This window comes from Podarcis filfolensis (assembly GCF_964270895.1).
Source record: "Podarcis filfolensis genome assembly, chromosome: 3".
NCBI classification, from domain to species: domain Eukaryota; kingdom Metazoa; phylum Chordata; class Lepidosauria; order Squamata; family Lacertidae; genus Podarcis; species Podarcis filfolensis.
In genome coordinates, this window is record NC_139606.1 from 10,843,013 (window position 1) to 10,869,099 (window position 26,087).

General features: G+C 46.0%; 2 protein-coding genes across 6 annotated transcripts in view; one reads left to right on the forward strand and one right to left on the reverse strand.

Annotated features, from left to right (window-relative positions):
* The window catches only part of FERMT1 (FERM domain containing kindlin 1), a 637,654-nt gene that overhangs the window by 459,828 nt on the left and 151,739 nt on the right, over positions 1 to 26,087 (reverse strand). The gene's annotated exons all lie outside the window — the stretch shown is intronic.
* The window catches only part of CHGB (chromogranin B), an 89,701-nt gene that overhangs the window by 47,554 nt on the left and 16,060 nt on the right, over positions 1 to 26,087 (forward strand). Inside the window, exon 1 of one of the 5 annotated variants that reach the window (XM_083606509.1) lies at positions 25,487 to 26,020. The exons of the other annotated variants lie outside the window; for them this stretch is intronic. Within the exon in view, the coding sequence (XP_083462635.1) occupies positions 25,969 to 26,020 (52 nt within the window). The 5' untranslated portion in view covers positions 25,487 to 25,968. Of the gene's footprint in view, positions 1 to 25,486; positions 26,021 to 26,087 lie in introns of those variants that run through there. 5 annotated transcript variants of the gene reach the window in all.

Below are 26,087 nucleotides of genomic sequence, written 5' to 3' on the forward strand. Positions count from 1 at the left end.
TACACCATTCACTAAAAAAAAACTCGAGGAAACAAGAAGGTTTCCAGAGCTCTTCTAAAAGTGGGAAGAGAGTGGAGATTTCCTTGGAGATATGGAGTTCCACAGCTGTGGCACCACCCATGTTTTTCAGCAAAGCTCAGTTGGTTAGAGCATGGTACTGATAACACCAAGGTTTGATCCCCATATGGGAGAGCTGAATATTCCTGCAATGCAGGGGGTTGGACTAGATGATCCTCAGGGTCCCTTCCAACCCTACAGTTCTATGATTCTATGATTTTTCAAAGACCAGTTATGGCACCACCACTGTCCCTGTTACCTGCCTATCAGATCTTAACTAATGATGGGCCAGAAAGCAGGGCATCTTAAGTCCCTGGTGGGTTTTCATGGGTATAAGTAATCCTCTGAATAACCTGATCTCAAGCCATTATACGGACTCTAAAGGTCAAGACCAACGCTTTAAACTGAGCTCAGAAATGAATTGCTGACCAGCATAATTGATGTAAGATAGTTGTGAAATGTTCTGACTATCTTGCTCCTACAATCATCCTGCCAACAAAACATCTGTCACAGCAGGGATGGAGAACCCTCCAGGTGTTGCTGGACTCCCAATCAGCCCTGGACCAGCCAGCATGGCCAGTGGTCAGAGATGATAGGATCTGTAGTCTAACAACATCTCCAGGGGTATAGGTTCCCCAGGCCTGTTTTAAAGGCAGAACTACATAGATTGTGTGTAGTCATCCAGTCCAGATGTCTCCAGTGCAGGAGTCATGGAGGCAGGTGTTTGCTAAACACATAGCCCAGAAGCACAGGCTGTCCTAATCATCTTTCACGCTGGCTATATTTTGCATCGGATTCTAGCTGTGCCGTGTTACACAACATGGCCCATTTGTAAATATGTGGAGCTGCTTCACATGCCAGTTTGTGGCACCAGATTGCTTACTTGTCAAGCTGCCAAAGGATCTTGCATAACGCTGATATAGAATGGCACAGAGGTAGAGGAGGGTGCAGACCGAAAGGTGGGCAGCGCTGCAGCTGGCACAGAAGAAAGGATCTCTATTGACTACATGCTTAGAAGTGATTTAGGCTTTCATATTCAGTTGCCACTTCTTAGAATCCTAGTTTTGTAGAGTTGAAAGAGCTCTTACGTATCAGAGAATTTTTCAGGCGTACATTCACAAATTCAAAACTGAGTCGAGTTGTTCAGAACCACCTACTTTGACCCTATTCCAGAGATGGGGATCCAACTGTAATCCTGCCCCCTCTTCCCAGGCCTCCCTATCTAGTCCTCAGGACTTTCCCCAGACCACACACCTCCCCCTGCTTTGCACCCTCCTGAAGTGTCTTTTTCTGGCCAAAAATCATCAGACTCTGAGACTATCTCTTGCTTGCCTGGATAGAGAGAGGTGTGCGAGTGTGCACAGAAACTAGACAATTGTACAAAGGGACGTGGGTGGCGCTGTGGGTAAAACCTCAGCGCCTAGGACTTGCCAATCGCATGGCCGGCGGTTTGAATCCCCGTGGCGGGGTGAGCTCCCATTGTTCGGTCCCAGCTCCAGCCCACCTAGCAGTTCGAAAGCACCCTTAAGTGCAAGTAGATAAATAGGTACCGCTTTATAGCAGGAAGGTAAACGGCGTTCCGTGTGCTGCTCTGGTGCCGGTTCGCCAGAGCAGCTTCGTCACGCTGGCCACGTGACCCGGAAGTGTCTGCGGACAGCGCTGGCTCCCGGCCTCTAGAGTGAGATGAGCGCACAACCCTAGAGTCTGTCAAGACTGGCCTGTATGGGCAAGGGTACCTTTACCTTTACCTTTAATATTTGCATGTAGGGGTGCGGGTGGCGCTGTGGGTTAAACCACAGAGCCTAGCATTTGCCGATCAGAAGGTTGGCGGTTCGAATCCCTGTGATGGGGTGAGCTCCCATTGCTTGGTCCCAGCTCCTGCCAACCTAGCAGTTCGAAAGGACGTCAAAGCAAGTAGATAAATAGGGACCGCTCCGGTGGGAAGGTAAACAGCGTTTCTGTGTGCTGCTCTGGTTCGCCAGAAGCGGCTTAGTCATGCTGGCCACATGACCGGAAGCTGTACGCCGGCTCCCACGGCCAATAAAGCGAGATGAGCGCTGCAACCCCAGAGTCGGTCATGACTGGACCTAATGGTCAGGGGTCCCTTTACCTTTACCTTAATACTTTTGCCTCTTGCCCTGCCCACCACTCACTCATGTCCTCCAGACTGGAATGTGGCCTTTGGGCAGAAAAAGGTTTCCCACTGGGGAAGTCTGCATTTCCTTCCCCACATCTGATGTAGGCCAGAATTCTGTTTTGCCTGTGAGGGAGCCCAGTCGTCTTGGTTTGAATCCCCATTGAACAGCTGCCCTTCCTCCTATTTCATGAGGCCACCCTACTGGTCAGACATCATTTTTTGTTCCTGCCTTTTAGAAGAAATTCAGCTCTCGGATAAGGATAATATATTTGTTTCTGAAAATGTGGCACAAAGGACAGGATTCTGAGTGGGAAGGCTCAAGGGGCTTGACTGAGTTTCCTGCAGAGACCTCTTTCTTTGCTGAGAAGCAATTAAGCAGGCTGTTAACTGTCATTTCTTATCTTTCTATATGTTATGACTTTATAATGCAGGCAGTGGAGGAAGGCAGAACATGATCTGTTTATTTTTAACAAAGAACATACAGAGCTTGGTTATTTGTTTTCCAACTTAAAAATACAACATTATTTTTCTTCAACAATACTTAGCTTTGGGTGTATCCATTAATCACCCTATTCAAAGTTCATATCAGGTAGTGGTAATTACCCCCAGACCACATTCCCTATTAGTTTTACTCACTTCATGTCTTTGCTCTGTGCCTTTTAAAGTACAGGTTAAAGCTTTTTGGACCTGTTTGCTTTTGCATTCGGAGTTCAGACCTTTTAATATCAAAATCTTAAGTGGCTTAATGAAGAGCCTTCCCATCATAAGACTGGAGTGTGTAAGGGAATGCTAGTAACTACAAGAGCCATTGCAAATTGGTGGAGTTAGAAAAGGAAGCTGTGGAAGGAAAAAGGAGATTTATTATCAAAGCTTCTAGCTCAGTAAGCACAAAAGGAAATGAGTGAAGAGCACAAGCATCTGTGTAGCTGGCAACACAGTTTTTCCAAAAGCCATCTGCAGAGGAATGAGAAGATACCTTCTTGTCCCCCAAGGAATGAGACCTTTCAAAGGGATAATTTCCCTCAAAGGGACACCCTGCTTTCCCGAGACCTTCACTCACTGTGACAGCAGAGGAGCTGAGCAGGGCACATCTATCAAGTTTCCAAAGGCCTCATCCACCAACCTTTCTACCTCTCTTAGCTTCTTCAGGTAAACCACCTTGGCCTCAAGGGAATGACCTCATTTCCTGAGGCCAGGAACTCACTGCACTGAATTCATTCATGACTTTTGTCTAACAGGCAGATAGTCATACATGTTCTGTACAATATACTGAATAGCTCCCAGCCCTGCTACTGGTTTTTCACCCTCTTGCTCATGAAGCAGCACTTGAGATGCTATATTTTAAACACAGAACCTGTACATCTCCCCCCAGATGTTTTCCCAGTGGCCAGAATGAGTAAGACAATGCAAAGAACATAACAGAGCTTAAAAGACTGTTTCCTTGGTAACCACAGCCCATTCATGGATTTGTGAAGTCACAGAAGGCCAGTCTACCATATTCAGGTTAGGTTAGCCTGAAGCTGAAGTTCAAGGAGTGAAGTCAATGATTACCTGTAATGTATTTCTCCTTTAACTGTATCTGGCTACTGAATGTTTGATTCAAACTGGTTACTTTCCCAAGAGTTGTGGTACTTCAGACGATAAAAGTAGCAGAAATATATTCCCATATTTAGCCACCCCTTTTAATATCTTTGTTCCTTCCTTTCAAGACACAGACAAACACACTTTCCTTGTTGTTGCTGTTCATAGTTTTCCTGTATTAACCATTGCAGTGGTGGGATTTAGCAGCAGCAACAGCAACAGCAACAATCCCCAACTGGCTTGAATGCAACTTCAGTGAGACTTTGTTATTTCCGTGACATCACAGTTGATCAATTATGTCAGAGTCAGGACCACTTATTGCCCTAAGTTGTTACCTGGGACACACTTTTTAAAAGTATTGCATGATTTCCTTTTTCTCCTTTCTTTTTGTCTCTGGGGTTTCTCTTTACTCTGTCGCTCCCTGTTTTTGTGCCTCATTGAAACTTCTCTGAAACTTCAGTGTTTTAAATTAGAAGCTATCAAAGCCAAATTGAAGCGAACTTCCTTTTGTCTGAAATGTACTTAAGAGAATTTGAATCCTAAGCAATGCAGTACATAGTGTTCAGAGTGCTTTAGAGTACCAAATTCATCTCTTTCTGAGTTGCATAATCACACCAAAGGTAAGAAAGTTACAGTGGTGCCTCGCAAGACAAAATTAATTCGTTCCGCAAGTTTTTTCTTCTTGCGAGTTTTTCGTCTTGCGAAGCACGGTTTCCCATAGGAATGCATTGAAAATCAATTAATGCGTTCCTATGGAGACCGCTTGCCAGGCTGGCGGTGCGGAGAAGGGCTTTTCTCCCCACCACAAGCCTTCAGGACAGGTACGGGAACAGAGGGGAAGGCGTGCAGCACTTCTCCTCTGTTCCCGGGGCTTGCGGTGGGAGGAGGGTTTTTCCTCCCCACCGCCAACATTCAGAACAGCATTCTGAATGTTGGCGGTGGGAAGGAAAACCCTCCTCCCACCGCAAGTCTTCAGGACAGCCATCCGAAGGCTGGCGCGGGGAGAAGGTCTCTCCGCCCCACTGCCAGCCTTCGGAGGAGCCTTCCGAAGGCTGGCGTGGGGAGAAGGTCTCTCCGCCCCACCGCCAGCCTTCGGAGGAGGTCCAAGGACAGTGGGGAAGACGCGCTGCGCTTCCCCACTGTCCTGGAGATTTCCCTGTGGGCTTTCGTCTTGCGAAGGAAGCACATAGGGAAATTCGTTTTGCGAAGCGCCTCCAAAACGGAAAACCCTTTCGTCTAGCGGGTTTTTCGTCTTGCGAGGCGTTCGTCTTGCGGGGCACCACTGTATGTTCATTTCCCATTTGATGCAATTCAACTGTGAAAGGGGCTGTTCTTCCTCTTCCTCTTGCTTCTGTTGCCCCTGATTTATGTGATGCTTGTGAGAGTTTTGTTGTTAAATTGTCAGCTGTCAGTGTTTTTCAATAGGGCATTTGTTGTAACTGTCAGGAGTATAGACCAACAGCTTCACCTGAAGGCCATGTGTTTCTGACTGCAAATTATTTTCATCCATAATGCTGCAAAAAACAGTGCTAGAGGGAGGTTCTGCAACAGGCAGCCTTGCGGTTGCCTACATCGTCATAAGAATAGAGGTGATGTGGCCAACTCCTGGAGAAAACCTTTTTAGATATCTACTGCCCTCTACTGAGAGCCAGTGTGGTGTAGTGGTTAAGAGCGGTAGTCTCGTAATCTGGGGAACCAGGTTCGCGTCTCCACTCCTCCACATGCAGCTGCTGGGTGACCTTGGGCCAGTCACACTTCTCTGAAGTCTCTCAGCCCCACTCACCTCACAGAGTGTTTGTTGTGGGGGAGGAAGGGAAAGGAGAATGTTAGCCACTTTGAGACTCCTGAAGGGGAGTGAAAGGCAGGATAGCAAATCCAAACTCTTCTTCTTCTTCTTGTAGCCCTTGTTAAGAGGGAATGGCAATGTATCTTTGTTGAGGAGCTGCATTCAAGCAGGGTATTGATACCTCTACTTGTTGCCATTTCCAATTATGACAGTTGTCTTATCTGCTAGATTGAGCTAGACTACCGAGAACTGCACTGGATCCTCTCCCAGTGATAATTAAATGTCTACATGGATGCAGAGCCCAAACAAAAGTATGTCAAGCATAGTATGCAATCCTGTTCTAAATAGGGATCTCCGCAATCACAGAGACTTCTTCCTTTCCTGTCATGTAGAGAGTTATCATGTATTGACTCTACACCGGGCAGTGGGACAATCTTTGCACAAACTATGCTACATGCATGTGGAATAGATTCTGTTTAGCAGTTGTAGTGTATAGACTTGTGCTTAGAGCCTTAACCAAAGATGGTAGAGAGCTAGAAACTAGATTATCTCACCTGAATTTCTTTGTACTACTTGATGCCAAGTTAAATTTGAACATTTGCCATTATACTATTGTTTGAAATATATATCCTCCTTGCTTATTTCAAAGCGCATGTGTATTAATTCTGTTTAGATAAGAGGCGGTGGTGCATACTGTATTGCCACCAAGATCTGGGTTTGCATGGACGAGATGTTCTAAATGAGCAACTCTAAAGGGAGCTTCTGAGTGGACGACAATCAATTAAAGTGAGAGGGACATTCAGAGCGCCTGGTATGGGATAACATGTCTTATCGTTGCTTGCATTGCTTGATGATACTTTCGCATGCTACACACTTCCTACATCAGAATCTGATGCTTCAAAATCAGAGGGAAATCTATAAAGGGCTGCATTGAAATGCACAGTTATAGCAGAAGGTTATAATGATCTACAAGGTTAAACATCAAGGAAATGGAAAATAAAGCAATTTCTACATTCAGTGGCCAGCACAGTAGGTCAAAACCTCCGCTAGTTTAAAATTATCTGTTAATTCCCCGCCAATAAAAAAGAAAAGAAAACTTCTTAGCATGCATGAGAAACATGTAAAATATTCTTAACGTATTTATATGTATACTTTTTAAAACTGTGAAGTGGTACAGCATTAAGTTAATAAATGGTCTCTTGAGCAAGTGCATCGATTACATTTATATCCCACCTTTCCTCCAAGGAGCTCAAAGTGGTGTACAAGTTTCCTCTTCCTCCCCACTTTATCCTCACAACAACCCTGTGAGGTAGGCTAGGCTGTGAGTGAGTGACTACTCCTGAGGCCACCCAATGAGCTTCAGGGCTGAGTGAGGACTCAGAGTGAAGATCTCCCAGATCTTAGTCCAACACTCTAACCACTACACCACACTGACTCTATTCTAGAAAGCTAGTAATTTACTTTTTACACATGATTTAGGATGGGAGAAGCTCAGTATTGGCTTCCCTTTCAACAACAACAACAACAATCCCTTGTATGGTTATGATGTGGTACTTCACCCTGAACTTTGTTGAGTCCTTTCCCACCTCAACTGAGTCAATTTTTTCATAGTTAAAAGGTGGTTTTCCATTTTGTGCATCGTTATAAATGCTGTATTGTAGGTCAGGGAGAGACATTCTTGTTCCCAATTGCTTATGAAGTGGATTCATTAGGGAAGATGAAAGCTGGCAAATAAAAAGGAGAAAGCTCCCCTTGATAACAGGCACAATGTACTTGAGTGGGTGGGGTGGGGGGGGTATGCCCATACTGTGATTACTTTTTAATAGCCACATCATAAGGTGACTCAGCTTTGTGTTTAATAGCCTTGTGTATACAGCTCTGTTTCCTTTGAACAGGATTTCATATTTATATGAAGTGTTGTTCCACTCTTTGAGTTTCAATGAATTATAAAAGACCTGGCTTTTTAAAACAAACCAACAAAAAGGCACAAGGGGCTTATGTAACAGACAGCCACAAATCTCACAAGGTTGTAGAGGCGGAAGAGGGCAAGAAGCCGTAAGCAGTCCCCCCCCCCCCATGAAACCTCAGGGATCACGTCTGTTAGCAACGTGGGTTAACTTGGCATGCGGATGTGCTAAGCACAAAAAAATGGGTGGAGGCAGAATCTAGGGTTAAATCCTCACAGGTCCCTCTCCAACCTGTTCCCCCAATGTATGTAGGAAAGGACAGTGACTTGTGCAGCATGTCGTTGTTGCGTTTTTCTCGCAGTGGTGCTGCCCTCCCCGGATCCCAGCCTTGCAAGGCTGCTGGGGGTTGCCGGCATGGGATTATGGTAGGCCTTTTGTTGCCACGCTACTGCCTTCAGGGGCCCATTGAAAGCACCCGGATCCGGATCAGAGACACGCATGGAGACATGCTCCACTGCTGGTTAGAAGACCCTTGTTTCATAATATAGTGGTACCTCGGGTTACAGACGCTTCAGGTTACAGACTCAGCTAACCCAGAAATAGTACCTCGGGTTAAGAACTTTGCTTCAGGATGAGAACAGAAATTGTGTGGCGGCAGCAGCAGGAGGCCCCATTAGCTAAAGTGGTACCTCAGGTTAAGAACAGTTTCAGGTTAAGAACGGACCTCCAGAACGAATTAAGTTCTTAACCCGAGGTACCACTGTACAGGGGTCTTCTAACAGATTCCAGTTTAGACAATCAAACTCTCGGCACCGTTAACAAGTGACAGGTCTCAGGATTTCCTGGGGAAAGCCATTACTGCTTCCAGTGCAATGTTGCTGCTTGAAATGTATAATGCAGGTGGGGCCTGCGTTTTACAAAGGGTCTTGACACTGCTTCTCTTTCCAACTCTTTGCCTTCTGAAAAGTGCCCCCCCCCACACCACAAACTGCTTTACTGCGCATGGGGTAGTCCCATACCTTTTCTCTCACAGAGAGAAAAGCAACCCTGGGTGTGATTTTTAAAAAATAATGTGATTTCATAAAAATAGCCAGCTGGATCAGGCCATCTAGCTCAGGCTCCAGTTCTCACAACAGCCCACCAGAGGCCTGTGGGAAACCAGGGGGCAGAACATGACCACAAGAGCACTCTTCCCTCCCATGGTTTCCAGTGGTACTTCGGGTTAAGAACGTAATTCGTTCCGGAGGTCCGTTCTTAACCTGAAACCGTTCTTAACCTGAGGTACCACTTTAGCTAATGGGGCCTCCTGCTGCCATCGTGCCACCGGCATGCGATTTCTGTTCTCATCCTGAAGCAAAGTTCTTAACCCGAGGTACTATTTCTGGGTTAGCGGAGTCTGTAACCTGAAACGTCTGTAACCTGAAGCGTCTGTAACCCGAGGTCTAGATCAAGGGAAGTAATAGTGCCACTGTATTCTGCTCTGGTCAGACCTCACCTGGAGTACTGTGTCCAGTTCTGGGCACCACAGTTCAAGAAGGACACTGACAAACTGGAACGTGTCCAGAGGAGGGCGACCAAAATGGTCAAAGGCCTGGAAACGATGCCTTATGAGGAACGGCTAAGGGAGCTGGGCATGTTTAGCCTGGAGAAGAGGAGGTTAAGGGGTGATATGATAGCCATGTTCAAATATATAAAAGGATGTCACATAGAGGAGGGAGAAAGGTTGTTTTCTGCTGCTCCAGAGAAGCGGACACGGAGCAATGGATCCAAACTACAAGAAAGAAGATTCCACCTAAACATTAGGAAGAACTTCCTGACAGTAAGAGCTGTTTGACAGTGGAATTTGCTGCCAAGGAGTGTGGTGGAGTCTCCTTCTTTGGAGGTCTTTAAGCAGAGGCTTGACAACCATATGTCAGGAGTGCTCTGATGGTGTTTCCTGCTTGGCAGGGGGTTGGACTCGATGGCCCTTGTGGTCTCTTCCAACTCTATGATTCTATGATTCTATGATTCTAGGTACCACTGTATTCAGAAGCATTGCTGCCTACAGCTGCGGAGGTAGAGCACAGCCATCATGACTAGTGGTAGTAAATAACAACAACAACAATTGTACCCCACCCATCTGACTGGACTGTCCCAGTAGTCTTTGATATAATAATAATAATAATTTATTATTTGTACCCCGCCCATCTGGCTGGGTTTCCCCAGCCACTCTGGGCGGCTTCCATAGAAACCAAAAATACACTAAAATATCACAGATTAAAAACTTCCCTGAACAGGGCTGCCTTAAGATGTCTTCTGAATGTCAGGTAGTTATTTATCGCTTTGACATCCGATGGGAGGGCGTTCCACAGGGCAGGCGCCACTACCGAGAAGGCCCTCTGCCTGGTTCCCTGTAGCTTTGCTTCTCGCAATGAGGGAACCGCCAGAAGGCCCTTGGCGCTGGACCTCAGCATCCGGGCAGAACGATGGGGGTGGAGACGCTCCTTCAGGTATACAGGACCGAGGCCGTTTAGGGCTTTAAAGGTCAACACCAACACTTTGAATTGTGCTCGGAAACGTACTGGGAGCCAATGTAGGTCTTTCAAGACCGGTGTTATGTGGTCTCGGCGGCCGCCCCCAGTCACCAGTCTAGCTGCCGCATTCTGGATTAGTTGATAGTTCTGGATAGTTGATAGCCCTATCTTCCATGAAATTTGAATGGGGGGAAGGGTAAAAAATTGAGGGGAAATGGTTTAGTAGCTGCTCCTCCCTCTCAGTGCAGTGCTGAAGATTCCAGTCTCCTATAGCCACTTTTCATTTTTTGAAACAAGATGAAGAGCAGAGACGAAATTAACAAATGACTAATCAAGTATAACATGTAGTTTGAGTTTCAGCATAGCATAAAATCTAGCACAGCAATAACTTATGTATTGCTCATGTTAATGTACGTATAATGTGTTTTTATGCATATCTGCAGTCATCTCGGATGGGTCATTATGTATATAGCCAGGTGGTTGACCAATTATTGCTCTTTTGCAAATGTACATTTTTACAGGAAACTTAAAAGCCCTCACCACTGGCAACATTCCCATCCTGCTTTGTTGTTTGGCTTTATTAAACAAACTATCCTCATTTTCAAAGAAAATTATAAACACTTCTAAGCTTCTTATTTCCCCAAGGAAGCTCACATCATTTCAGCCACGGCATTCAAGTGATACAGGAACTCCTAGCAGATAAACATCAAAATTTCATTTTGGCATTGTTGTGTTTTGTAATGTTGTGGGATTTTGAGCCACTGATGAGGCGCCGTCTTGGGGATGGCAGAGCATCCATTTTGATCCCTTTTGCCACGAAAATAATAGAATCATGGAGTGGAATGGATCCTCTAGTCCAACTCCCTGCAATTCAGGAATCTTTTGCCCAGTGTAGGGCTAGAACCCACGGCCCTGAGATTAAGAGTCACATGTTCTGCTAACTGAGCTAATATCAGATACCATATGAATGTTCCTTAATGGAGTCAAACTATGGCCCCATCTTATAACACCACTGTTATCCCTGAACCAGTTTAGCAGGGCAAGGGTAAGGAACACTTAAGGAACCCCCTCCATTCCCTACCAGAGACGAATGGCAAACCAAGCTGTTAGACTATGCTGAAATGGCAAACCTGAAAGCTCAGAAACCAAGAAGACAAAAACTTTAAGAAAGAATGGGAAAAAATTATAATTTATTTAGGAGAACACTGTAAGCAGATGAAAACATTAGCAGGATTTTAACCTCACTTGTAATGTAACAAATACTATGGATAATATGGATAGATACAAAACATAGACTATGAAATAATATGCAGTTGGAAATGTTAACAACAGGACCCAGGGAGGGGATGGGGGGAAGTCTCGAGATTCAGAGAAATCTCATGGGTATGTAATTGGTATTGTAATAAATTTACACTTATAGAATCAAATAAAAATGATTTCAAGAACAAAACAAAACTGGTCAGCTTTTTGTATTTCCCTTTCCTTACTTCACTACGAATAATATGCCTTTGCAACTTCTTTCCTGGCAGACCCAGATAAAGCCGTCTTCATAGCGCACACAGTTGGAACCAGCGTAGCTTGGAGGCCTAGACGATGTGAGAAGGCAGAGCCAAGTAACTGTGTGGACGGTGAGCTACCTCAGCCTAGTCACCTTCCCTTGTCTTGGACATGTGAGCAGACGGAGGAAGGGGGCCCCGCCATCAGACAATCTCTGGATAAGTTTTATGGGACTTGCTGCCAGAAGAAGCCGTTTGGAGGGAGTCCAGCCTACGAAGCGGCTTCCCAGTGCCTGTCTGTCAAAATTGCAGAGCTGGCAGGCAAAGAAGGAATGACGTACGCACAGAAGAGTCTCCAAATGGCCCAGTTGGTTTTGAACCGAGATGAGAACAAGGTGTTTCCTCAGCGCTCCAGCAGCACCTGCTTTTCCATTCCCACGGAAACCAGAGTTAGTTTGGAGGAAAGAAAGCAAATGCCTGGGCTCTCAAATGATATCCTTCAATTCATCTTGAAACAGAACGTAACAAAGTGATTTATTTATTTTGCTGGAGATGGTTAGCTTTTTAAGCACATGTGCGATTTGTTTTCATTCGTCATCCAGCAATGAGGACCAAGACATCCTCTAGTGCTATGGGGCTTTCCTTCTTCCCCTCCCCCTTTTGTTCCCTCACCCACGATGGTGGGGGGATTGGGGAGTACCCCCCAGAACGGGGGGGTGGGGAAGAGGGGGAGATTCTTCCATCTGGCAAGCAAAAATGCTTGCGCTGGTGGAGTAATCTGCTCAGCCCTACATTGAATTCCTTCTGAGGCATTGGATTTCTTCAAAAAAAGTAGAATCATGGGGGAGTGTTGTTATTTTAAAAAGAATAAAGCTGACTTTCAAGAGAGATCAAGCATAGCCTTCCCCGGGTGTGATTGACCTAATCAATGTGTTGCAATGTATGCATAAGGTAACCTGCTCCTTTCTCCTCAGGGAGGGGATTGTAAAGCTTGTTCTACTGTCACTGCTTTGGGCATGCATCAATTGGCAGGCTATAAATTGGGGTTTTATGTCCCTTCCCTCCTATTCTTTGCATAACTTGAAAAGAGACAATGTAAACACATTGCTGAAACTGCAGAATATAATTCGCTGGGGAAGTGGACCATAGAAATAGCTAGTGGTTGTTTTTTTAAGTGCAAGATCTTGTTGAATCTTTGAAGCGTGTGCCTTGCTTGCTTTCCAACTGCTGAAAGGGCAACGAGAAAGCTGTGGCTGCTGCTGAGTCCAAAGGTATCTCTTTCTCTTTTTAAGAGCTAAAACCTTAAAATAACCCAAATACTGCAACCGTTGCTGGTGGTTACTCAGCTGTGTGGCTCACACCAGCTGAGCTTCTGGCCTCTGCTTATTCAACTAATAAGATTAATATTCTCGGTTCTATACAGGACCTGTGATCATTGGTGGTGGTTGTTTTTTAAGAGCAAAGTTAGCATCTGTGTACATCAAGAATACAGTGGACGCTTGGGTTGCGAACGTGATCCGTGTGGGTAGCACGTTTCCAACCCGCACCGCTATGTCTGCACATGTGCGGGTCGTGATTCGGTGCTTCTGCGCATGCGCAAGCGCCGAAACCCGGAAGTAACCCGTTCCGGTACTTCCGGGTTCAGTGTGGGGCGCAACCCGAAAACACGCAACCTGAAGCATCTGTAACCTGAGGTATGACTGTATAGAGGTTTCTCTCCTTGTATCAATAAAAGTAAATGATACCGTGGAAATTCTTTTGAAGCTTGCTGTTTGGATCATTGTAGCAGCTGCTGGGGAATGAATTTGCAGTGACTGGGCTTTTACTAGATTGAATCTTCCTCCTGTTTAGCCTTATTGCTCCCTTTTGTTGTTGTCTTACAGAAATATTGATCCACTGTTGCTCAGTTCAGAGAAGCTTCGTTTTGTTCATTACTATTGCATCCCACTTTTCCTCCAAGGAACTCTTGAGTTATATTCTCATAGCTACTTCTAAGGTAGGTTATGGTGACAACAGATCAAGGTCAGCCAATGAACTTCATTAGTCAAGGAGCATTTTGTATCTGGGGTTTCGACCATCCAAACCAAACCAATTCCCAGCCCTACCATCAAAGGCCCCAGAGCATCTGACAGAACTTTCTGGATCATGTATTTCAGCACTAGCTAGCTTACCAACAGTGTCAAAGAACAGCCACAATTCCTCTTAATTATTATTCTACAGGAGTTGAGTATCACACCATACTCACCGTATACCTACCACCCTTTTTTCAAATCCTTTCCCCCAAAGTTGTTTAACTCCTTGGGGCTCTTTCATTACACAAACTGAGCATTGGAGCTTATCCCCAGAAGAATCGGGGGCGGGGGGGGAGCATGCTATTTTCTGGGAAAGACAAATGAGCTTAAAATCTTTGCATAAAAAGCCTCCTTGCAAATTCTGCAGAGCAAACATCTCTGCCTGGGGAACTGCAAGCCTGTGTCTGACTTAGCTAGATTTTCCACCCACTCGTTTTTGAAATTCAGTAAATTATAGATTTGTTTTCTTCCTCTCTCAACCTGTGTTGTATAAGTGAAACACAAATAGGCACTGGGATGGTTGCTGGAACTGCCTTTGGAGCTCACTTTTTCTTCTCTCTGCAGTTCTCATGGAAACATGTCAGCTGCAGGAGGAAATGAGGGAACCGCAAATGAAAGGAATTCCTAGGGCATTTCCGTATGAAATTGTTACCTTCAAGCAAGCTGTACTTGCTGTTATCTATAAAAACAATCTAGTGGGGAGGTTGTACTAGAATGAAGGAAGCAGTTCCCTGAGCATTCCAAGCCCAGTTTTTTATTCACCAAGTAATAGGTATATTGAGCTCACCCTTTTCCATTTAATAAGAAGCGAGCATTTCAATGCTTATTAGTAATAATGAGATATCTGTTAAGCCATCTTTGCCCTGTCAGCCTCTTCTGCACTTTCTCTCACTTTGGAGCATAAGTAGGTGGCTTGAGTTGCTGTGCTTAATAACAATAACTGTTCTTTTTGGAGGAATGTCTAAGGGCTACACTGTCAACACATTAGGAGACTGTCTTATACCAAAACAGACAGTCTAGTTCAGTGTTGCTTACACCAGAGGTAACCAATCTGGTACCCTCCATATATTGTTGCCCTCTCAATACCTTGCTGCCTTCCTCTGCTTCCCCACACCATCTGTTGCTTGAGGCAGCTGCCTCACTCTGTCTAATGGAGCCAGTCCTGAGTAAGTCCAGAGTTCAGTGAGGCTTACACTACAGCAGGTGTGTCAAAGGTTTGCAACCTTCTCTCCTGGCTCCTGTACGTAGAGCTCCACATTGTCTGCCTTGCCTAATTGCTCTTCTTTTCGGCTTGTGTAAGTGAAAGCTCCACATTGTCCTAATTACCTAATGAACATTTCCGCTTACCTATATGCTTTCTAGAAATGCAGAAGAAACTGCTTCGTGGGTCAAGAGAGACTCAAAATAGGCAATTCTTTCTCTCAGCATATGTTCCAATGGCAGAGATTGTCGCCTCTCTTTCCATTTCTAGCTCCACGTTTTGCAATGTTTTGTAGTAGGCAAGTATGTCACAGCATATGGTTGCTAAACCGAGCACACATCAGCCAACTTGCTGGCTCCATAAATGCATTATTTTTGTTCTGTGTGGGTAGTTGTGTAGCATGTTTTTTCCCCTTAATGTGATGAAAATATACCTGATTCTGTTTGCTTATAAGGTAATGGCTATTTTGAATGCTTTCCTTATTTTAAACAATGGCAATCCTTGTCATGAGTGGCTATCTTTAAAACACTTTCCTTAACTCACTTTAGGAAAGGGGATGAGTAATTAAAGTTATTAATCTAAACGTTACAAGTTGTAGCTGAAGTAGGGTTTCCAGGTCAGATCTTCTGAATTCTGAGATCACACACTCCCACTGATATATCATATACCTCAGGAGTGGAGAACTGGGTCTGGTGAAAGGGTCTTGCCAGGTGTTGCTGCTTCAACTCCTTTCATAAGCTGGGGTTGATGGGAGTTCAGCGACATCTGGGAAAGCCATAGATTCCCCCACCTGTGCTCTAAAAGCTGGTTTTGTTTGTACAGCGGTTCTATCCACAAAGGTTTGAAAAGATCTTTGCCATATAAAAATGCAGTGTTACTTCCCTAGTGTGGTGAAAGTTTCAGTGCTGGTTGGGTTGTTGTGACTGTTCCTTGCTTCTTAAATGCTCTAAGAGCACCTGGCCATAAAAGTGCATCAACAGATCTCTAATTTCATGAGGGAGTTTGTGTTTCAATATATGCATTGTGTGTGTGTGTCTGTGTGTGTGTGTGAGAGAGAGATGCAGTTCTCGTCTCTCACATGGCACTGGCAGAAAATGTAGGAGGTCAAAAGTGTAATGCTGTTGTTTAAATATTTTTTATTAATTTTCCATTAATAACATTCCAATTAATAACGTTAATAACATATCAAATCATACCAAATCATAACACAAATAATAAAGCCAATTATACATTCCAAATTAAAAGCCAATTATACATGCCAAATTATATAATTTAAAAAGGACTTCCCATGTTCTGGCTGGAAGGAGAAAGTCTTTTATTCTTGTTCCCGCATTTTCTCCGTTGTTTGTTCCCAATATCATAATTCTGATGTTAACCCTTTATCATCATCACAATCACTGGTATGCAACTTTCCATCATATTTAACAAATCCATATTTATGTTAACATGCAAGAGGATTTTTTCTTCTTTCTCTTATTGTCATTTTTGGTGCCATCCCCTCAGAGAGCCCCCTTTCCATTTCATGCTTTTACCTCTAAAATTCCCAGCTGTATTCCAACTATCCTTTAAAGTCCCTTAATAAGCAGATGTTTCCCAAATCCAGATAAGAATCTTCCGTAGAAGGTGATGCCATCAAGTGTATTCCACAATTAATTGTTTGGTTCCTCTAAGATCCAAGCTTGCTCTTCCTGGGCCCTAGGGAGGGTTCGCCAGGACCAAAGATCGACCTTCATTTTGATAATCCATATATGATACAAAACCATACAAGCAGATGCAGTTTTGATGTGAAATACACCCCATTTTTAGTGTATCAGCTGTCATCCGCCCCCTTAAAGAAGCTTCTTTTTCAAGTGCGTCACAGTTTGCCATTTTATGATCTCAAGCTGAAAGCACATCAGTCTTGTTCTTGCCAGTTCTAATTAGAACCCTCCACAGAAGACGGCACCATAAAGCATCTCAAATCTTTACACGGTTCCTCTCATATTCCATTTGTTTAATTAGATCTTTCTTAGCAAGGCTTGTCAAATTGTGAAATAAAGAAGCAGAGGAAAAGAAAACAGCCACGCACCTCACATAAACCGCAGCAAAACGATTTAAGTCCATCTCAGATCAAAGCTTTGGCACACAGTGACTGAATTATTTAGCAGGTCTTTTTTTAAAATCTCCTTTCCAGAACATGCCTGTTTCTTAGTCCGAATTCTAATAATTTTTGAATAACAGGGATCCTCCCACTCCTGGCGATGGCTCTGGAGAGTTTCCAATTCATGCAGTTCTCAGCACCCAGCGTCCCTCCCCTGCATTCTGTAGCAAGTGGCAGTTATTGGACGACCCGCGGGTGGCAGCCAGTCCCTCTCTACCCTGGGGGGGGGGTCAGCAGGGATAATTACTCCCATGTTATCCCTGAAAACCTGCACAATTGGGGTCCGGTGCTCTGGGAAAGCAGCCAAACGCCATGGAAGCATTCAAGATGTCTAGGATAGCAAAATATGTATTGAGATTTGGGAGAGATCTTGCATGCTCTTTCAGGCACCAATGCCAGCACTGCTGCAGCGCCAAGAGCTGGTGGCTAAATGGTGGTGAGTGTCCCATGGGTGGTGGTGGGGGTGGCAGAGCAGGGTGGCACTTTGTGTTTGGCCTCAAGGAGCAAAATGGGACGTAGCACCCCTGAACTGAGGATTCCAGAACTAAGAGCTGTCAGTTCGGAGGGAAGGAAGGCAAGGACCCACAGCCCAGGTGGGGCTTGCTAGCTTGGGGTTGAGTTGTCTGATTCCTCAGCTGGAGGAGACTCAGGACAGGTGAGGCTCACATGCCTTGTCAACTCCAGAAGCTATAACAGGAAAGCCGTCATGGCCAGGGTTTTTTTTTTACACAAAAGTACAAAGAACATGCATTACCTCATATTACACAATACCACTGTCCCATCTTTTGTTTTTACAGAGTCATCATTTAAAGTGTAAGTGAAAGTAAAGGGACCCCTGACCATTAGGTCCAGTTGTGACCGACTATGGGGTTGCAGGGCTTGTCTCACTTTATTGGCCAAGGGAGCCGGTGTACAGCTTCCGGGTCATGTGGCCAGCATGACAAACCACTTCTGGCAAACCAGAGCAGCGCACGGAAATGCCGTTTACCTTCCCGCCAGAGTGGTACCTATTTATCTACTTGAACTTGGACGTGCTTTCGAACTGCTAGGTTGGCAGGAGCAGGGACCAAGCAACGGGAGCTCACCCCGTCGCTGGGATTCGAACCGCCAACCTTCTGATCGGCAAGTCCTAGGCTCTGTGGTTTAACCCACAGCACCATCCTCAAAGTGTAAGTAGGATTCCTAATTCTTTCTGCATTGCACTTCTTATGCTATCCCTCAAGATTTAGAAACATAGGGAACCAAATTCATCACAGAGATAGAGAGTATCAAGGAAGTAACTAGAATCCATTTCCTGACTATTTCCTAGATTCTGCAGTCTGCACAGGCTGGGTGAGCTGCTAGTCTCCTGCTGCCATGCCATTAAGATCCATCCCCTGGTGTGTGAGGCTGTCCCATACAGGGATAGAACCTGCAACCTTGGTATTACCAGCAGCATACTCTTATCAACTTATACTTAGACCATCAGCCCATCTATCTCAGTAATGGCTATACTTACTGGCAGCGCCTCTCAGATGGTTGTCTCTCTCAGCCCTACCTCAGATTGCTGGGGGTAGAACCTGGGACCTTTCACTGGGTTGTGACCCTTGGTAATTCACATCACCTGCTATCTGATCATCTTGGGCATGGGTAGGCAAACTAAGGCCCGGGGGCTGGATCCAGCCCAATCGCCTTAGAAATCCGGCCCGCAGACAGTCCGGGAATCAGTGTGTTTTTACATGAGTAGAATGTATCCTTTTATTTAAAATGCATCTCTGGGTTATTTGTGGTGCCTGCCTGGTGTTTTTACATGAGCAGAATGTGTGCTTTTATTTAAAATGCATCTCTATCTGTACTAGAAGATTCACAGAGGCAAATCTCAGCTCTATAAATTAAACCTATCTTTATGTGCAACAAGATATAGTGACTATGTGAGGTTATGTGTGGGCCATAGGAATTTGTTCATTCCCCCCCCCAAAAAAATATAGTCCCCCCCCAAGGTCTGAGGGACAGTGGACCGGCCCCTGATCTTGCTGACCCCTGATCTTGGGGATGGAAATGCTACGGACAGAACCTTGACTCATTCATGTTTTCCATAGGCTGGCCACTGTGAGAACAGGATACTGGACTAGATAGGACATCGGCTTGATCCATCAGGGGTCTTGGTGTGTTCTTATGTCACCATGAGCCACCATGTCTCACCTCCAGTATAGCTGAGAGGATGGTGTCACCTCTCTGTGTCTTTTCACATGAGCAATGGGAGCGATTGGCACATTTGCAGGAAGATGTCAAGGGAATCTTTCCACCACGAATGAACAGTAAGAAAGAACTAGGTGCCCCTCTTTTGAACGAAGTGCTTTTGCTTAAGGCTTCCCATTCCTTTGATGATATACAGTGTAATCCATAAGAATAAATCTGGGAAATCCTTCCACTCCCATCTGAGAGCCAGTAGAGAAAAATCCTGGTAAAATAGTGAGCTTTAAATGCACCACTGTGTGCTCATAGACCTTGGGATTTTTTAAATGCTTATAGCTCTCATAGTCACTATATCTTGTTGCACATAAAGATAGGTTTAATTTATAGAGCTGAGATTTGCCTCTCTGAATCTTCTAGCACAGCTAGAAAACTCAAAAGTGATTTTATTATTATTATTAAGCAGTGGCCTTACTTAGAATTAAAGCACTATAAATATTTAAATGTGTGAATTATTAAGGCAGCCAGACTAGCCCAGTTTGCTGAGAATATTAAATGGGAAATGGGCAGATAAATCACTACCTTTAGTCCACGGCCAAATATAGCAAATGAACTGTTCCAACGCTAGGAAAGAATGGTATGTTTTAAAATATTCTCTCTAAAGAGGGTAGGCTTAACCCCGACTGAATTCTTGCAATGACATGCAAGACAATAAAGCTCTTAGTATAAATGCAATGGTAAAGTTGCAATCCTAAAGACACCATAGAGATTGAACATTGAATAGAATTTACTTCTGAAGAGAAATTGGATTGCCTCTACATGTGCATAAATGTTCCTGCTTGCATGTGCACTTAAAAAGGGGTGGCTCTTTCTCCCTTCTCGCTCCACTTGCCAATCCTCCATTCCCCCCAGACTCAGTGGTTTAGATCACAGCACCACCTGTGTCCCTACAACACCTGGTAGCAGTCATGGAATACACTGTGTGAAGGTACTTTTGAATATTTCAGAGCTCCACCTTCATAATCTCTTTCTTATGACGAAGGTGAGGAGTGGAAGTAGTAGAACAACAGTAGAGAGCAACAAGAAGGGAGGGACACTGAAGAATTCCCTGCATTTCTCCCAGTTCTCCCTCTTGCTTCTCCACAGCACGACAGATGCCCCCTTTAGCCCCATCCACATCTACGGTCTTTCCCTGAAAGTAAGACATCCCCCCAAAATAAGACCTACTTCCAGTTTTTCCTCTCGCTGTAATATAAGGCATCCCCCAATAATAAGGCCTCCCCCGAACATAAGGCCTCCCCGGAATATAAGGCCCCCAAAGCCACCGTAGGGCGTCTGACTCCTCTGGACCGTAGTGGTGGGTGCTGCCGTGCAGCTCACTGATTGGCCGCAGCGCAGCCGGAGCTGTTCAGGCAGTGAGAGGTCTCTTTAAATCAGAGAGTCTGGACAAGCTGCCCCCTGCTGCTCACTCTGCCCTGACAGAGTCTGGCTGACTCACAATTAGACAATAAATGTGTACCGTATTCTTCTGCATGGAAAAATAAGACATCCCCTGAAAATAAGACCTAGCACATCTTTGGGAGCAAAAATTAATATAAGACACTGTCTTATTTTCGGGGAAACAGGGTAGCTGGCCCTTCCCCAGTTCCTCTCCACCTTTCCACCCTACCACTAGAGGCCTAAAAGTTCCTCCCTCTCTCACACCCACCTTTCTCCCTACCTCCCATCGCTCTCTCCCCCACCCCATTCCTTCATACTTGAATAAGGTTGCACAAAAAACACTCTGAAAATTGAGATTGCTGACTGAGGATCTTCCTCCCCCCTTCCCATGCACTATGATGGTTTGCTGTTGTTTCCTCTCTCCCCTTTCTTTCTGTATGTGTTTTTCTGTGTAAGTAATGTTTAAAAACTCAATACCAAAAAAACCCAAACCCTATACATAAAACAAGCAAATCCCAATGTACCCGTAATCATCTGGGTTTTTCTGACCTGTGGCTGACTATTGAATCCCATGGGAAACATACTTACAATTAGTCAGACCTTGGTTCATCTCGCTCCGTATTATCTAAACTGACAGCCTCCCCAGTTTTCAGACTGGACTCTTTCCCTGCCCTACATGGAGAAGCTGGGGATTGAACCTGGGACATTCTGCATGCAAGGCATATCTTCTGCCACTGAGCCACGGCCCTTGCCTGAATTTTAGAATGCAAGGGATTTTCGTGACTGCTTTCTACAGCAGCTGTATCCACCGAGAGGAGCAGCATAGAGAAGCAGCAGCCACAGAAGCCAGGAGTAGAGAAGAGGAGAGGCTCACAAAATGATGCACTCATACATTTTCAGTAAAGCTTTCATCCTTCATCCTGCATAAAAAGACCCCCCTGGTTCCCTGCTGGGCTCCATAGCTCTTTAACAATCCCTTCACATCAAGGGTTTGCACAATTGTTGGGAGATGTGCCTCTTTCCCCAGAATATTTCTGAGCCCTTGTTAAATTCAAGCTGTTATCTGTTGCTGTTTGAATGCACTCTTCTGCTCACTTTCCATGGCAGGTTATGATCAGTTTTCATCTTCTTTTGAAAACAGATAACCTGATCTGTCACTTTCAGAGTTGCAAATGGGGGAAATTTGCATTGATTGATCCCAGAAATGACAACCCCAGATGTGAAGAGGACTCTCTTGATCAGATCAAGCTGCCATCAGGCTACAATAAAAATAATTTTAAAAATGTTTTAAAGCAGGCAGAACCCCTTGCAATGTTGTATTTGATGAGAGAAATTTACTGTCTCGGACCTCACTGAGTGGGGTCACATAAGCATAATTACAAGAGAAATGCTACAATTATTGCCTGAAGCAAACCAAGCTCAGTTGAAGACCTGACACAAAAACCCATGAGGAAACTGCAGCGTTGCTCAGAGCCCAAACATGTTGGACATACAATATTGTGATATTGCCCTTAGTTCATTCACTCTGTGCCATTCCAACCAGGCTTGGGGACCTGGGCAGCAATGGGTCTAGGGCCCAAGCCCCCAGATCCTGGGCATGCCTGGACATGGACAACCCCAGAGTTATGTATACAGTGCAAAAGGTTGGTTGTAGTGAAAACAGCTGTCCAGAGACACCTGCTGTTCAGCAATCCCTGAAACCTAATGGGCATGTCCCCATGATGGAGAAGCCCGCTACACACTTCTAGGACAGCCTGAGAGGGCTGTGAACAAGCCTGCCATCATGGATGCTTCCTGGTGAGGTTATAACCCCTGCATGTGCCTGGCAATGGGAAGAGGATGTCGTCATTTGCCATCAGGCCCCAGAGACTGTAGGATCTTCTATCAGGTTGACGGTCCACAGTCCACACCTCATGACCATAGTTTAGTGGTAGAATCCCTGCTTCGCAGGCAGAAGGTTCTAGGTTCCATCTCCGCCACCCCCAGATAGGCTTGGGGAAAGCTTCTGTCTGAAACTTTGGAAAGCCACTGCCAGTCAGGGTAGATTATATTGAGCTAAGGGGACCAGTGTGATCTGACTGAGTATAAGGCAGCTTCCTATGCAAAACTTCTCTTGAACCTGCTGGGGAGCTCCAGAGGATGAATATAGATGCTGGGGAGAAGGTTTGAGCCAGTATGGCTTGGAGGTGCCATGAGAGCATCACTGCTCAGCTCTGCAGAAATTGACTTGCCTATGGGAGCATAAGCCCAGGGCTTGTTGTGGGGCACTATCCATGACCTACGCACCCACCCCCTGACTCCATGCTCAGGGAGTTGGACTATTCAGGGGAGGAGAGGGTAGACATAATTTGGCATTGCTGGCTCCATCCCACAGTGGTATGGCCAGGTGGCTGGTGTCTCTTCACCCTTGCCTGAGATTCCATGACACCTGGAGCTGCATGGTCCATCTCTTCCCATCCTATCCCTGTCGTCCTCCTCACCAGACCTGATCAGCAGATCCCCAGAGTCTGTGCCACACAGACCCCCTTCCCCAGCAGCAACACCATGGCTGGGTGGAGGCAGCTTGGAGGGAGAGGAGTCAAATGTGAAGAGGAGCTGTGGCAGCCCATGCCACCAACTCCAGCACCACTGCAGCAAACAGCCACCTGGGCGCTCATGCTTCAGCCTCCCCACCCCCATGGGTGTGAGAGGGGTACTGCCAAGCCTGTCCACTCCACCTTAGACCCCTTAGCTGATGTAGTTCTGTGTGTTGCCCTCCATGCATCTGGACTGTGATTCTGGCAAGATGGAAGTGCCCAGAAGTGTTTGGGCTGCAGAGCCAACAGACTGGAGTGCTTCTCCTGTGTGTGAGAGACATTGCCCACTGCTGTTGGGGGGAAAAAAATAGGAGTGTTAGGGCATAGAAATAATTAGCATCGTTTATAATGGAGAGATTTGTGCAACTACATCGTTTGTGCTGATCAGAGGAGAACAATAGCCATGTTTCACTGAGATGGGCTAAAATGTAGTGGTTCAGAAGCAGGCACTGGGTGCTTCCATGATTGGTTACTCTAAGAACAGAGTGCTTAACTAAATGGGCCTTTGGCCTGGTCCAGTAGGGCTCTACTCAGGCAGAGAAAAGATTTAGCCTGTGAGCAACTGGGTCACAAGCTCTGGTCACCACCAGACAAGTATTCATAGCCAGGCCTCAACTATTCTCCGCTTTTCTCTCTGCTGTATCCCAACTCTGCAACTGACCAAGCTCCCACCCAGCTGTTTCCCTCACTGACAGGGTTGAGGGGCTTGCCTGGGGGTTGGGGGGTGTATTTGCTTTTTTGTCTTGTTTTGGAGTATGTGCAGGTATTTTGCCTGTTTGGGGCAAGGGTCTGGAAAAGGCCAAATTTTCTTTTCTGAAATAGATATTCTGTAACACGCATGGGAGTTGCATAGATTTCCACGTGTACCCTTGGGCCAGAAACATTTAGGGACCCCTGATAGACATGATGGTCTTGTATGTGAAACTACTACTAGTAGAAATAGTAATAACAATAAATACATGTAGTGCTATAAATTTCCTAGTCCTGCCTTGCTTTAGTAATACAGTGGTACCTCGGGTTAAGTACTTAATTCGTTCCGGAGGTCCGTTCTTAACCTGAAACTGTTCTTAACCTGAAGCACCACTTTAGCTAATGGGGGCCTCCTGCTGCTGCTGCGCCGCCGGAGCCTGATTTCTGTTCTCATCCTGAAGCAAAGTTCTTAGCCTGAGGTACTATTTCTGGGTTAGTGGAGTCTGTAACCTGAAGCGTATGTAACCCGAGGGACCACTGTACCAGCTATGACTACATATTTTGCTTTGCATGAGCTCAATAGCTCTGCTGGTTATACGACTGCCCCCACCTCACACTGAGCACTGTAAAGAGTTCATAGAAAGATGGATTGAGGCATACTGCAGGATTGGTATGTGTGTGGTCTTTCAGAGTTAACTAGGCAATATAGGCAGTCTCTGTTCCCAAGGAGCTGAGAGTCTCCAACAGGCAGCTGGAAATCAACAGACGGCAGCAGGGAGAAAGGAGGCAAAGGAGTGAAGAACGTGGGCAGATTTCTCTAATCCATAGCGGTGTTTCGAGACAATGGGAAGGAGTGTGGGGTCCATTCATTCTGCTCAGAGAGAATCAAACACCCCCATCCCGGGGAACTCTTTGGATAAATTCTTACGTCAAGGGTCCCCCCCCCCCCCGTCTAGGTTTGTTCCATTTCCCCCAAATCATTACCAGCACTTCAATAAAGAGGATGTTGCTGTGGAACATTTTTCATTTAGCATCTCTCAAGGTGTTGTGAGTTTTTATCGGCTCATTAGATAAATCGGCAGTGGGATGAGACAAGGTGAGGAAACTTAATTGCTGAAATAGGGCTCATTTGACAGGGATGTCTTGCGGCGAGAGAGAGAGAGACAGAGAGACAGAGAGAGAGAAGGAGTGTGGGGGGGCGTGCGTGAATGCAGGCGCATTTGCCTGTGAGTGACGCTGGAGGAGGGAATATAAATTATTTTACAGAGAGGAGCTGGAAATCCCTTAGCATCGAAGCCCTCAAATAAGAACAGTGGCTCTTTTTCCTGCAGGTTCAAGTCAGTTCTGCACTTAGTTACCCCACCACTGCACCCACCTTTTACTGTCACGGAGGGCAGTGGGGACCATGATCTTCTTGCAGGCATTTTGTTGGGTCCATGTGTATAATATAAGGGAGGGGATCCCTGTGCTCTGACGCGGGATAGGAGTCTTCAGTTGTCATAATGGGAGGGGGTGGAGGTGGGCATGGAAACGATCTTTCTCTGGGGGCGCTGGGCGCTGCCGAGAATCATAAGATAAAACTGCGTTGACAGTGAAAAAAAGGATTGAAGATGGAAGTGAGACTCTCTCTTCTACCCATAGCAGGGTAGGGACATTATCCAGGTGGTCTTCTGGGAAAGAACATAACAAGTTGCCTTCTACTGACTCAGACCATTGCACCTGACTGGCAGAGGCTCTCCAGGAGCTGGGTTGGACACTGGGGCCTTCTGCATGCCACGCAGATGCTCTACCACCGAGCTGTGTGCTAGGAGGAGTGAAGGGGCGTCGGGGGCGAGATCGGGCTTGGCAAGCTAATGAGAGGAGTTTTGTCTGCGGGGTGGCTTTGCGCGGTGGCAAGGAAGCCTTGTGGGCGGCTGGCAACGGTGGAGAGAAAGTCTCGCTGTCTCCGGCAGCTTCTGGAGCAGGATCTTTCTGGCGATCCCAGGGACTCTCCGCCCCGATCCCCCTGGGGGCCACCTCTGACGCAAACCCCTTTCCCCGCCTTGGCTCCGACGCCCCCTCCTCCTCTGTATTCCCCACCCTCCCTTAAATAGCGTGGAGCTGCAGCCAGGAGGCGAGCTGGTGGCGAAGCAGCTTCAGCTTTTGCAAGCAAGTCTGCCCATCCTGCTTGCGTGCCTGCCTGCCTGCCTGTCGGCCGGCCATGGTACCTTCCGTGGCGCTGCTCAGTCTCCTCGGAGCCGCAGCTCTCGCAGGTGAGTGAGGGCGCGGGGGGCCGCGCGGGTTGGGTCAGCACCACGGAGAGCGGCGCGGGGTCCGATC